A 13,642-nucleotide genomic window follows, 5' to 3' on the forward strand; every position below is an offset into this window, starting at 1 on the left:
AAAAATAGAGCAAGATAAGGGGGTTAGGAATCCCGAGGGCATAGCAACTTTAAACAGAGGTGCAGGAGAGAAACGCCTGAAAAGGTGAGCTATGAACAAAGACCTGAAGAATGTGAGGGGCCTGTGATTAGTCAAGGGTAGAGAGTTCCAGGCAGAGGAAACAGTAAGTGCAAAGGCCCTGAAGCTGGACAGTGTCTGGTGTGTCCAGAAATAGCCAAGAGGCCAGGGTGGACGGATGAGAGTGAGCCAGAGGGAGAGTAGGAGGAATGTGAGGGCAGGAAGGGGGTTGGGCACATCTGACAGGACTTCGTGGGCCTCCTGGTGAGTGAGAACTTTGCCTTTTTCCCCTGAGTGAGGTGAAAGCCATGGAGAGCTCTGAGCAGAGTGGGACATGATCTGATTTGGGTTCTAACATGCTCTTACAAGTTCAGATGTTACCAGCATTCATTAAGCACCTACTGGGTGCAGACACTGTTTTCTGAGAATTCAATACGGTCTGATCTCATTTCATTCTCACATGGACCCCGTAGAAATTATCATTCCATTTCACAGAGGAGAAAGTGAGGCTCCGAAGTGTTTAAGTCACTGAGTCACAGCCACACACCCAGCAGCAATTTGCAGCCTTCGGGTAAGAAGTGAGCGAGCCTTTCCCTCCCCCAAGATTTTAGCCAAGGATCGCTTGCAGCAGAGCGCACTCAACATCCGGAGCTGCGTCTGTGTCCCTGTCTGTTTCTATTTCCACGCGTCCCTGTCTGTCTCCGTGCGCCTCTGCCTGCGCGTCCCCCATCTGTGCCCAAGCCGGCGTCTCTCTGCGCCCGGCCCCCGCACATCGGAGCTATTTCGGGTTTAGGCTTAAAGGCCCAACAGCTCGGAGGCGACGCTTCCGCCAGCCTTTCCCTTTCCTCTCCCGCCACCTCCCCCCCCCCCCCCCCCCCCGCTCAGATCACGAGCTGCGTGCGGCCGAATCTGGGAACTCCGGGTCTGCGCTGCGGAATAGATCAATCGATCCCCTGGCCGGGGTTAGACCCCACGGGAGGAAGGGAGCCGAATGTGTGTGCTTAGCGACACCCGCATTGACGCAGTCTGGAGCCTAGAAGTGCGTCAGCTGTCGCTCGGGCAACGGGCGAAACGTCACAGACGGGCAGTGCGTCAGCAGCCTCCTGACGTCACTCCCCGAGAGAGGCAATTGACGTAAGGCGGGGCGGATTCCAGGCCCGGCCGGCAGGGGGAGCCCCAGCTTGCTAATGGTGGATGCTTTTGTCTTGGTCCTGCAGGAGGCGCTGGCTCGGGCCGGCATGGTCCCCGCAGCCCAAATGGAGCTCTAGGTTGGCGGGATGAAGAGGAGTCGCAGTGTCCTATCCGTGGACGAGGTGTGAGGGACGGGGCCAGGCTGGGGGCGGGGCTTGGGCAGCGCGAGTTGGGGGGGGACGGGCGCCCTCTAGTGACCACAGCTGTTTACTAAGTGGTCGCGAGGAGTCAAGACTCCTCGTGCCTCAGTTTACTCCCTTGATTCCATTATTCTCCTGCCGCCAGGATTGAGTCCCTCTGCCCAAAGGCAGAAGGCAGGGGCTTCCAAGGGGCTTCTGAAGTCGCAAAGGATTGTGGGTGGAGTTGTGGGTGAGGTCTTGTGGGTCTCAGATGTGAGAGGGCCCACAGATATTAAGACAAAGAGGGGGCTGCTTAAACGTGGAAGTGGGAAGAGATCCTAAAAAGGGGATGTGTTCGAGGGAGCTCATATGAAGGACAGGGTACAGTCATGAGGGCCCAGAGCCACAGGGCTGAAACTTCAAGAGGGACCCCCACAAAAATTGTGACTGAGAAGGGGAACCCCTCAGAAGTAAGGGATGGGAAAGCATCTTCTGTGGGAGGGATCAGCGAGTGGCTCCGATTGAGTGGAGGACACAGGAGCCTATACCCCCATGAAGCTCTCCCAGGTGGCGAGGGAGGGGCAATATTGTGGGGAGGGGCTCACAGCTAGCTGCCTGGCCAGGCCCTGCACCCATCCCGCCTTTGTCCCTTCTTAGAGGCCAGGGGAGACCCCCGAACCCAGCCATACGAACATGCTGGGGGCCGACCTCCTACGACGCCCTCGCCGTCGCCTCTCCACTGGTCCTGGCCTGGGCTGGGCGGACCCTGAGCTCTGGGACCCTGGGGTCCCTGTGCTCCCACGGCCCACCACGCTGCCACTTCTGATCCCTCCGCGGATTTCCATCACCAGAGCCGACAGGTAGGCAGGAGGGGGAGCAGGCTGGAAGGTAGGGTGGAGGAACAGGGCCAGCTGGGCTAGGTCCAGTCAGCAGCCCTTTCTTGTGCTCCAGGCTCCCTGCCTTTTGCAAAATCAGCTGAACCGTCTCCTGGCGTCTGGTGGGTCAGGCTGTGACACCCCTCCCCCACGGTGCCCCATTACAGCCTCCAGAAAACCTTTCTTCCATTTTGCAGCTGCCTGAGTCAGCAAGGGTTTCGAAAAGGGCTTTCAGCCCTAGTTCCCAATGGTGCCCCCACATTCAGAGAGCTGGGTCAGGCCATGGAGCAAGCCTCTGATCAGTCTGCTGTGCACCTCTATGTACCCTTCTAGGAAGATTCTGTTTCTTCCAGGACTTGAAGGGGAAGGTGGGATCCTGGAGGAGGCCTGGCTTGGCATTTTTCTTTCCCTTGGGGAGATGTGAGAGGTATCTTCGAAACTTTACATTGCACTTTCTTGCTGTTTCTCATCGGGGATCCTCCCAGGGCACTCCAACCCCCATTTTGGCCCAAGGATGAGTTCAGAAGCCAGACAGCTGAGCTGGTCCTGGCTGCTTTCCGGCCCCTGACCCCACTGCCCTCCCCAGGCCACAGTGTTCTGCAGCCTTGATCTCCCCACCCCTTTCATCTGCTCAGTTGGAAGATTTGGAGACTCTGCTTGGAGAATGGTACAAAGGTTCATTGACAAGAGGGAGGAAGAAGTGACTGTCATTCCCCCCTAAGGTGGTCTATTGTACCGCGCCCCACCCACCCCAATCCCTCTCACCTCCATACTTTAGGAAGCTGATCCACCTCAGCCTCAGGCTACAACTCCGACTACAGCCTGGCCTACGGGCTTGTGCTCTCCTTCTGCAACCCCCTGTGGCCTGACACTCGCCCCCCACCCCCACCCCCATCCTACTGTTGCCTCCAGAGCTCTGGCCCCATTCCCCAAACTTCGGCCCAGCCCAGGAGCCTCAATTGATCTTGGAAGGACCGGCAGCCTTTGCAAATCCCCTAGAGGCCGTTTGAGTGTATACTTGCGGGAGGGTCCCTGTGGGGAGTGGGAGACACACTCTGACCTTTGGGATACCCACTGCTGCCGATGGGGAGCCGGTTCTTGCTCCACCTTCGCCCACGCCTGGAGCCCCCTCTGGTGGGGGAGAAAAATGGCTGTGGAGGTTGGAGACAGGCTTTTTTTTTTTTTTTTTTTTTTTTTTTTTTTTTTAATATAAGAACAGTGCGGGGGTGGGGGCGGTGAAACACGGCACAGCCAGCCTGGAGGAGCCCGGGAGGGGGGCTCACGGGGGCAAGGGTCTGCTTTCACGGACTCGCACCTAAGTCGGTTAACGTGTGAGTGCCTCTGCCAGGCGGGTGGGGCAGCGGGGTCCCCCTGCGGGGCTGCCACCAGGGCTCGGCAAGGGCCTGCCAGGGCGGGGTAAGGGGGGACGCTTGGATCCCGCTTGTTCTCAGCTCAAGCTCGCTCGCTCCGCGCGGCGCTTGGGGAGGCGGGAGCGTGAGTCACGGAGACTCCCGATTTAGGTGCCGGAAGGGGGGCTCTGCCGGCGGGGGGCCGCGGGGAGGAGCTTGGCTGTTTACTCGCCTGAAAAGAGCATGGGGGTGCGTTCCGCGGCTTCTGGAGACCTGCCTCAGTTTACCTCCTGCAGATGCGCTTTAAAGAGGCAGCGGAACTTAGAGCGGTGGGCGGGCAGCTGGGGTATTGGCCACAGGATGTCCTCTTGGAGCCACACGGGAACCAAAGAAACACATTAGAAACACCCCAAAGCGGCCCCAGGCCAACCACACACACACACACACACACACACACACACACACACACACACACGGACTCTCTCAGACACGACAGTCAAACAACGGAGGCTGAATCCCGGAGGCTGAATCCCGTGCACAACTCCGCGAGCACCGTACACACCCAGAGGCGTGGGAGCACATGCAGAACCCCAGGCCACCGGGACGGACCGCGCACTTTCCAGCAGGCAGCACATGTGTGCGCACAGCCTTCACCCACAGACACGCAGACACACACACAGAGAAATCCAAAGAAACAGGCAGCCTTCGGCAGCCAACCACGTGCGCGCACACACTTCCAAGACAGCAAAAACACAGACAACCCTCGGAAGGGGCCGCCTGCCTGCACATCCCGCCCCGGGCACACGCCATCCCCATTCTCCGACCCACCGACAGGAGATCCCCCGCACTCCGCCGCCGCCCGCCGCAGGGACCGCGTCTGTGGCACCGGGGCCACGTCCCACTCGTTTGGGCCCCCGGCCAGGGTTAGCGGCGAGGACACGCCAGCACCGGGCTCCGCCCCGCCAAGATGGACGGACTGCCTGACGCACCGGCAACCACTCGGATGTCTTCCCGATCGGATTAACCGTTTAACTCCTTCCTGTCGGTGCGCGCCGCTGCTAGGCTGGGCACTCTGGAGAGAACCGCGCTCCCGCGCCCCCTCCCAGCCCCGAGCCGGGCTCTGCGTGGGCGGGAAGGGGCCCCCCCTCCTCGGGTGACTGCCCCCCACTGGTCGGGACCGAGGAGGAGGGGGGCGGTGCTGACAACCGCGGCGGGCGGGGAGCGGGGAGCGGGGAGGGGCGGGACGGGGCGGGGAACCGGGGCCGGCGCCGAACCCGGCGCCAAGCGCGGAGAGCGCTGCCGGGCACGGAACAGAGCGCCAAGCACAGGCTGGAAGCTTTGGCGCCCGGCCCGGGGGCGATCGGCCCTTAGCGCCCCCGGGTCTGATCCCCGGGGCGCCATGGCCCCACCGAGGCCGGGCGCACCCTCGGGGACCCGGGCACTTCGGCTCTCACGCAGCTGAGTAGGGTGCAGCGTGGAGAAGAGGCCGGGGCCCCCTGGGGTGCAGGTGGGGGGCCGGCGACATGGAGCCCCCGGCCGTCTCCTCGGAGAGGAGCCTGTCTTTGTCGCTGCCCGGGCCCCGGGAGGGTCAGGCCACCCTGAAGCCGCCTCCCCAGCACCTGTGGCGGCAGCCGCGAACCCCTATCCGTATCCAGCAACGCGGCTACTCGGACAGCGCGGAGCGCGCAGAGCCGGAGCGGCCACCACACCGACCCATAGAGCGCGCCGACGCCGTGGACACTGGCGACCGGCCAGGCTTGCGCACGTCTCGCATGTCCTGGCCCTCGTCTTTCCACGGCACCGGCAGCAGTGGCGCGGGCGGAGGCAGCTGCAGGCGGTAAGACTACCGGCGATGTACGCGCGCGGAGCGGATAGGCGCCCAGGAATGATGCAACCCGCCCCGCTGGCCGCAGGGGGCGCTGTGATGCGGCTGGGGGTCAGTGTGACTGGCGGAGGTAGGGGTAGGAGAGTTCTACTGCGGAGTAGCTGGGACCCGGCCCCTGGTAGTGCACTGTATCCGAGAATTACTGAAGCCCATCCTCAGGTTGATTTAGGGCGGCCATGCTGCGTGTGGTAATAACAGGGTCTGGGTTGAGAGCTGCAGCTTTAGGGGCCTGTATCCCTAATTGGTGGCAGTGCAGGACAGTGGCTAGGCTGGGCACCACTTCAAGGGACTTTCCTGGAAGCACTGTACTGAAAGCTAGTGTTTGGGGGTGTCCTAGGGGCACTCTTTAGGGGGGCACCTGCTAGGACCAGTGTTTCTTCCAGGCTGAGGGGCTCTCAGGGTTCTAGGGGGTGGAGGACTATATGGAATGGGGGTATTTGTGGACTCACCCTGCAGCAGATGGAGTAAGAAATCCAGAGAGGGCCTCTTTGGGGAGCACGGTGTTGAGGACTGTGTGCTAGATGGAGCCCCCTTCTCAGGGCAGGAGAGAGTTAGGTTCAGTAGCTGTGCAGAGGAGGGAGACATGCCCAGGGGGTGCATGGTCTCAGCACAGGGTGAAGGAACCCTTGACTCCCCTGGTGACAGTGCTAGTGAGGGGGTGTGTTGGGCTGTCTCTGACTGTATCCTCTCACTGACCTGACATCGCTCCAGCTGTTGGGGTATGACCAGCTGTGGCTGCCTTGGCCGGCTAGGGCTTCTGAGGTCCTGTGATTGTAACCTGGGACTGTGTGGCCTCCCAGGACAGTGCTTTTGTGACTGTGTGCTTCTGGGACGGTGCCTGTGCTACTGGAATACTGTGACTGTGTGGCTGTGTGTGCTCCCCGGGTGTGGTAATTGTGTTACTGACTGTGTTGTTGGGATGCTGTGAGTGAGCCTGCTCCCATTACAGTGATCGTGACAGTGAGTGTGTGTGCTGCTGGGACAGCGACTGTGACCATGTGCATTCCTGGGGTGCAGTGATGGTGGCACTGCAATGTGTACACCCCCAGGACAATGTGATTGTGTCAGCAGGACTGCCTGTTCTCCCTGAGGAAGGAGATTGAGACATTGTGACGTGCTCTCCGCTGCCCGTGAGCCCCGTGTCCGGGAGTCAGTGCTCTGACTTTCGGGTTTGTTCCTGAGTGCCTGATGTGCTGTCCTCTACCCAGCTGGTGTTCTGATGGTGCTTGAGGTTTCACTGTGTGCGCTCTGGTGTCACGTGTGACTGACAGCTGTGACTGTGTGGTTTGCTTGCCACCCCCCCCCCCCCCGAGTACCCTTTTGTTTGGAACATCACTAAGACATTTCAGCCGTGATCTCACTCCAGGAATTCCCAAGGGAGGTCCTTTTAGGCTATTGCCCTGCTATTCTAGCTCTGGGGACCTCTAGCAGGCACCATCGCCCCCAAGGCCACCTCCACCCACCTCAGTGTGGGACACATCCAGCCATAGAACCTTTTCCCAGGAAGCGATTGTCATAGGCTGCACACACAGCCTGCTGTTTCCCAAAGGGAACTGGAGAGGAGCTGAAGGAAAACAAAACTGAATCAACAGGAAATGCCAAGACCAAGGGCAGCACGCCAGCGGTCACTGTCCTGAGAGACCAGGGAGGGGGTGGGGTGCAGTAGGAGGAACTGGACCCTAACCCCCCCCTTTTTTTTAAATCTTTAAATTCTTTATTAGTTAAGGAATTACAAATGTGTCCTCATTACCCCCCTATTAACCCCCATCCTCCCCCCCCATGGACCCTAATCCCTTTTAAGGCCCCGCACTAGGACTCCTGCTAGACTGGTCACTGGGGTATTGACACTCGGGGGATGGGGACCGTGGCTAAGTGCTAATAATCATCATCTTAGTGGCATCTGTTTCCTACTGGCTCGCTCTTGGGCAGGCTCCATGTGGGGGAATTTTTCACAAGTCCTCATCCCCTGTGCCTTTTGAGGTATTCCTGTTGGACAGATGGGGAAACTGAGGCTTAGAATGGCAAAGACCCTTCTTTTTGCCCAAGCTCACATAACCAGGAAATGGTAGAGCTGAGATGCCCGTACAGGGTCGGTCTGACGGCCTGTGCATCCTGGTACAAGGCCTTGCCCTCTCTGAGCCTCAACTTCCCCATTTGTAAAGTGGGACTGTTGTCAGCACTGCCCTCTGGGGGTTGCTTTAAGAGGTCTGTGAGATTGAGGATGCGTGTAAAGGACTCAACATAGTGAGTGCTCAGTAGCTAGTTACTCAGGGACCTGGATTCCGGAGCGGAGGTGGGGCCTGCATAGAACCTGCTCCAGGATGGGAAGGAAAAACAGGAACCTCAACCGCATCCCTCAGAGGCTCAGGTTTCTGTTTCACTGTGGCCTGTGTAGCCTCCAGGGGCTGTGGCAGGAGGGAGGGCACTGGTGCCAGGCAGAGGGAGGAAGGGGGAACTGAGAAGCCTCCAATGGGAACCTCGCTTTTTAGAATGGGCCTTCGGCCAGTCCAGTTCTCCAGACAGGGGAGTCTTACCAGTGCACACACAGGGGTTCCACCACTTTCCACGTTGGAGTTCATGCAGCCACCACAAAGGGGGTCCAAAGAGCCTTCCAGACTTGAGTCATAGGAACCCCCAGAGAGAGGGCCCTGCCCCCATCCGAGATAGCATCCACACCCCACAGCCCCCTCTGGACCTGGGGATGTATGAGACTGTGCTCCTGGCGCCCTGCGGGGCTGAGTCATGGCACCGCCACGATCTGTCAAGAGGCAGATGGAGCTGGAGGAAGAGAAGGACTCTGGTGGTTGGGGGCGGGGGGAGCTTGCCTTAATTGAGAGTGGAGCCAACGTCTCGACTGCCCCACTTTGCGCCCTCAAACATTCCCCACCGAGGGAGTCGCTGCCTGGCTGCCTGGCCCCTGGAGGGGGTGGAGGCAGCCCGACTGGGGTCTCTCTCTGGCCGGTGGTCTCTGTGCCCATTTGGGTCCTCGCCTCCCCTTGTCTCCGGCGCTCCCAGGTCCCTGGATGTGTGCTGGGAGCACATGTCTCCGCGCGCCCCCTGCTGGACGACGGAAAAGGCACAGGCAGGCTAAGCGTGCGCTCAGAGTCCGGACCTGCCGCTCGCACCTGTCCCTGACGAGCAAAGTCGCCGCCGCCGCCACTGCCGCGGCGCCCCGTATTATTATTTCATGCTTATTGAGCGCCTCGGAATGCGGGCGCCAAGCCGGCCGACCGCAGGCTACCGATGAGGTCTGCTCCTTCCCCGGGGGGGTGGGACCAGGCCGCCATCCCCATCCTCTACCCTGAAGCCGAGCGCGTTGGACACCGCCGCCTGGCGGATAGAGAGGAACTTGGCGGAGAAGTTGAGAACCCGGAGCTCCGGTCTGGCCTCCGCGGGCTTGTCCACATCCACGTCAGGGCCTCCTAACACCAACTTGCGTTTTAACTCCCAGCATCTTTGGCTTTCCATTCCTGCCGAGGAAACAGAGACGAGGTGGCTTGCCCAAGGTCACACAGCCAGCAGGGGCGGGATTGGGGTTAAAAACCAGGTCTCCTCGGCTCCAGACCAGTGGGTGAGATTCAGATTGTGCCCCTGCCCTTTTGCTCTGTGTGACCTGGGGCCAGAGATCAGGCCTCTCTGGGCCTCCGTTTTGTTATCAGCAAACCGGCTGAATAAGATCTGCCGTGTTAAGGCTGAGATGGCTGACATCAGGTCTGGGCGATCAAGAGCTGGTGTTTTGAGAACTGCACTTCCTTAAAATGACTTCAGCAAAGAGAAAGGGGGTGTTCTCCACATCACAAGCCCAGGCCCTGGCTGCCAGGGTGTCCCCTCTTTAACCAGTAACAGGTTGACTGCAAGCCCCTCTGAGTTGCAGAAACCAGGGCTTTTGGGTCTGCAGGAGCCACAGACTGGCAGGGTGAGGACAGAGTTTGGGGGGCGGGGAGCATCTGGACCCACTGTTTTCACTCTCGAGTAAAAAGTTCAAATCCAGTCTTTGCCCTTGACTTGTGACCTTGGGAAAGGACTTAACCATCTGAACCCCAGTTTCCTCATCTGTAACAGGGCTATTGATGGAGGATCTTCAGGCTGTGACATACGATATAAGAGACAGATGCAGTGGCTCCAGTTCTCAGACTAGTGAGTGAGGAAGACATAGCAAATAAAGGAATAATGATAATTCCAGATGGTGACACATGGGACATGAAGAAAAGGGGGACCCTGGGGACAGGGAAGGCCTTTCTGCAGAGATGACATTTGAGCAGAGACCTAAGTGAAGTGAGAGGGGGGATGGTATGTGGCTGCCTGAAGGATGAGGGTGATAAGCAGAGGGAACAGCCAGTACAAAGTTCCTGAGGTAGGAATGTGTCTGATGATATGTTGGAAGCAAAGTAGTGAGCAAGGGGTGAGTGAAGGGAAATGAGGCAGGGAGGAGATGGGGCAGCTTGTGTCAGGGCCTTGTAAGCCGGGTCAAGGTTGGCTTCAGGCCTCAGTTTACCTCTGACTTCCTAGGAAGGGAAAAGTTCACTGGGCTGGAAGGGAACTGACCTGTGAAGGACCTAGTGGCTAAAATTCCAGTTCAACTGAATTTATATCCCAGGTCTGTTCCTTCTGAGCTGGGTGATGCTGGCCAAGTCAGTTCCCCTCTCGGAGCCTTGGTTTTCCCATCTGTGAAATGGGCCTGTAAGGAATCTATTCCCAAAGTCTGATGTGCAGGATCAGCAAAACAATTCAGGGAAGTCTAAGGGCAGGTAAACGTGAATGTCTTTCCTAGTTCTGTTTGTACTTGGACCAAGAGGTACTGGTGGCCAGTGATGGGTCTTCATGGGTTTAGAGCAGGAGTTCTCAGCTAGAAGCAATCTGTCCCCCCAGGGACAGATTGTGGCAATGGCTGGAGACATTTTAATTGTCATGACTGAGAGGGTGCTTTTGTCATCTAGTAGGTAGAGGCCAGGGATTCTGCTTCTACTACAAGCACACAGGACTCCCCCCCAGGACAAGAGATTAACAGGCACCAAATGTCAGTAGTGCCCAGGTTGGGAAACCGTGCATTCCCAATGAGATATCACATCCATGGGTGTAAAATTTGGTTCTTGGGGTGGATGTTTAAAAAAAAGTATATACAGCTCTGGCCAGTGTTGCTCAGTAGTTAGAGCGTCAGCCTGCACACTGGAGGGTAAAGGGTTCAATTCCTGGTCAAGAGCAGTACCTGGGTTGGAGGTTCCATCCCCAACCTCCAGTCGGGCATGTGTGAGAGACAACCAATCAATGTGTCTCTCTCACATTAATGTTCCTCCCTCTCTCTCTCCCCTCTCTTCACCTCCCCCCTTTCCACTCTTACTCAAAAAAAAAAAAAATGTACAAAGCCCCCATATTCACACAGTATATAAACAAATATACAGTATATCTGTGGTATTAGCATTTTATGGAGGAGGTGAAGGGGGGATGTCTAAAAAGGCTACTCCTGCCATAACCGGTTTGGCTCAGTGGATAGAGTGTTGGCCTGCGGACTGAAGGGTCCCAGGTTCGATTCCGGTCAAGGGCATGTACCTTGGTTGCGGGCACATCCCCAGTAGGGGGTGTGCAGGAGGCAGCTGATTGATGTTTCTCTCTCATCGATGTTTCTGACTCTCTATCCCTCTCCCTTCCTCTCTGTAAGAAATCAATAAAAAAATAATAATAATAAATAAAAGATTTCTTTAAAATAAATAAATAAATAATAAATAAAATAAAAAGACTACTCCTTAGGGAAGCAATAATAAAATACAGGGTGACAAACACTGGTCTAGAGCCTGGATCAGCCACTCACTGACTGTGTGACTTAGAGCAGGTTTATCTCCCCAAGATTCAGTTTTCCCATCTGTAAAATAGGGACAGCACTAGGATCACTTTGCAGGTGTTTTGTGAGGATTAAATGACATCATGGCTAGAGGCGCTGAATCTCAGGAAGCATTCTGAAGGTTTGTTGCTATGACTGGCATCATCATCATCATCACTGGCTAGTACAGCGGCTGGCACATTATAAGCTCTTCATAAATGTTTTGTCAAATAATAATAATTGTAACTAGCATTTAGTGAGTGCTTACTACGTCTAGAACCTTTTACTTGTCCATCCATGAGATGTGTAGTATTATACCCATTTTACATATGGGAAAACTGAGGCTTAGTGAAATGAAGTGACTGTCCCAAGGTCAAATGGCTAAGTGCCAGAGGCCAGACAAGCCTGGGCCATCTGACTCTAGGCCCCACGACAGTGGAGTCAACAGGTAGAAAGCTATTTATAGAGGTGGTAGCCTAAGACAGAGATTTGCCCACTTATTTAAAACAAGCTTTCCCAACCCCTAAGAGCCACAAACACATCGGAGTAAGCTCCAGAATCATAACCAGTTGCCTGACTTTGTTCAAGGGTGTTCACCTCTCTGACTCTCAGTTCCTTCATCTGTGAAAGGGGGTAATGAGCCCCCCAAAGTCAAGTGGTTGGGCATGCAGAGCCACCTGGAGTGGTGGTGGGAGAAAGTCTCTATGCCTGTGTACTACTGTGCCTGCGAGGGAGTCAGCACTGAGGGGAGGCTGGGTTCTTGGGGCCACCTAATGAGCTGTGGGGGCCCCAATTCTAAGGGGTGCCTCAAAAATTCTAAGGAGTGTCTTGGGGCTGTGAGCACACTCAGATCTCCTAGGGATGCCATAAATTAAGGGAGGTATTCTGGTGGGTTACCAAGGATTATGGTGCATCTTGGTTCTGGGAGTAGCCTAGGGTTGTAGAACTGTCTTAGAAGTTGTGGAGGAATCTAGTTGTACTCCTGGGTTTGGGGGGCACCCCAGGATTTTTGTGGCATCTCCATGTTATAGGATCACCCCCTGAGTCTAAAGGTACTCCTGAGATTATGGGGGGGAGGTCTCTGAATTTGTAGGAGCATCTCAGGGATGCTGTGGAGCCACTCAGGGGTTGGGGGACCACTGAGGGACTGTGGAAGCATTCCTGGGGTCTGGAGGGACCCTAGGCTTTGAAGCCCCTCCTACCCATGTCTGTGGGAATGGTTAGTGACTAGAGGATTCCAGTGGTACTCTGGGGGTCTCTGCATGAGTCAGAGATGGTGGGAGTGTTCTATGGGGTGTGGGGGGACATCTGGGGAACTGTAGCAGTGGTCCTGGGATCTAGGTGAAGGGGTTTCTCAGGGGTTCTCAAAGCACCACTGTCATTTGTAGGTGCATCCTGGGATTCTTGGGGTGCCCTTGAGGTTTGTGAGGATGTCTCACTAACAATGAGGACACTACTAGGGGGCATCTGGGTAGCTTTGGAAGTGTCCCCAGGGGTCTGTGGGGGCCCTCTCTGAACCCAGGGATTTGGGGGTATCCTTGGGTTGTGTGGGGGCATCTCGGGGATATTGGGGGCACTCTCTGGAATTGTGGAGGTGGCTGAGGAACGTTGAGGACGCCCCTGAAGTCTGTGGGGTCTCGCAATACCGCAGGAAGTTGTGAGAGCACCCCAGCGATTGTGGGGGCGTGCCAGGTGTTTGTAGAGATGCTTCCGGAGATTGTGAGGACAACTGAGGGACTGCGGGGGGGCGGGGGCCCTGAGGTCTGTGGGGTGTCCCCGCTGCAGCCCTGCGGGCGTCCCCGTCCCGCCCCGCCCCAGGGGCGGCCCCAGCGGGAAGCCGGAAGGGCCAAGGCGGCCAGGCGGGGTGGGCCCCAGGGCTGGGCGGCCGGCCTGCTTGGGCCACCGGGGCGGGCGGCGCTGCTCCCCAGCGCCCACCAAGGCCGGGCCGCCCCGCGTCCCCTGCGGCCATGGCGCGGCCGCGCCGCCTGGGCTGCATCCCGGAGCTGCAGCTGGCAGCCTTCCCGGCGGCGGCGGCGGCCGAGGACGAGGCGTTCCTGCCGGAGTCCCTGGCCCGGCGCGCGCCCCGCTGGCCACGTTCGCCGCCCTCCTCGCCCGTCTTCTTCGCCAGCCCGTCCCCAACTTTCCGCAGGCGCCTCCGGCTTCTCCGAAGCGTCCAGGATTTCGGCCGCCAGGCGTGGGCTGGGTAAGTGCGCCCAGGTGGGTTCGAGTCTCCATGTCGGGGTCTGGAGTCCGCAGCTGCCTCTGCCCAGCCTCATCTTTCCTCTTCCGTCACAAGGCAGCGATAAACATCATCCCTGCCCGCGGGGTTGCCGTGGAGACATCTGATAGGG

At 57.6% G+C, this 13,642-nt stretch overlaps 1 protein-coding gene across 3 annotated transcripts in view; it reads left to right on the top strand.

Moving 5' to 3' along the window:
• Positions 1-1,293: 1,293 nt before the first annotated feature.
• The window catches only part of PDE4A (phosphodiesterase 4A), a 45,167-nt gene continuing 32,818 nt past the window's right edge, over positions 1,294-13,642 (top strand). The window contains exons 1-2 of one of the 3 annotated variants that reach the window (XM_036313529.1): positions 1,294-1,370; positions 2,025-2,227. In XM_036313529.1, the coding sequence (XP_036169422.1) occupies positions 1,335-1,370; positions 2,025-2,227 (239 nt within the window). In that variant the 5' untranslated portion in view covers positions 1,294-1,334. Of the gene's footprint in view, positions 1,371-2,024; positions 2,228-5,114; positions 5,429-13,440; positions 13,495-13,642 lie in introns of those variants that run through there. The other 2 variants (XM_036313526.1, XM_036313527.1) reach the window with 2 other exon arrangements.

Source organism: Myotis myotis, unplaced genomic scaffold (genome assembly GCF_014108235.1).
Source record: "Myotis myotis isolate mMyoMyo1 unplaced genomic scaffold, mMyoMyo1.p scaffold_m19_p_6, whole genome shotgun sequence".
Taxonomy (NCBI): domain Eukaryota; kingdom Metazoa; phylum Chordata; class Mammalia; order Chiroptera; family Vespertilionidae; genus Myotis; species Myotis myotis.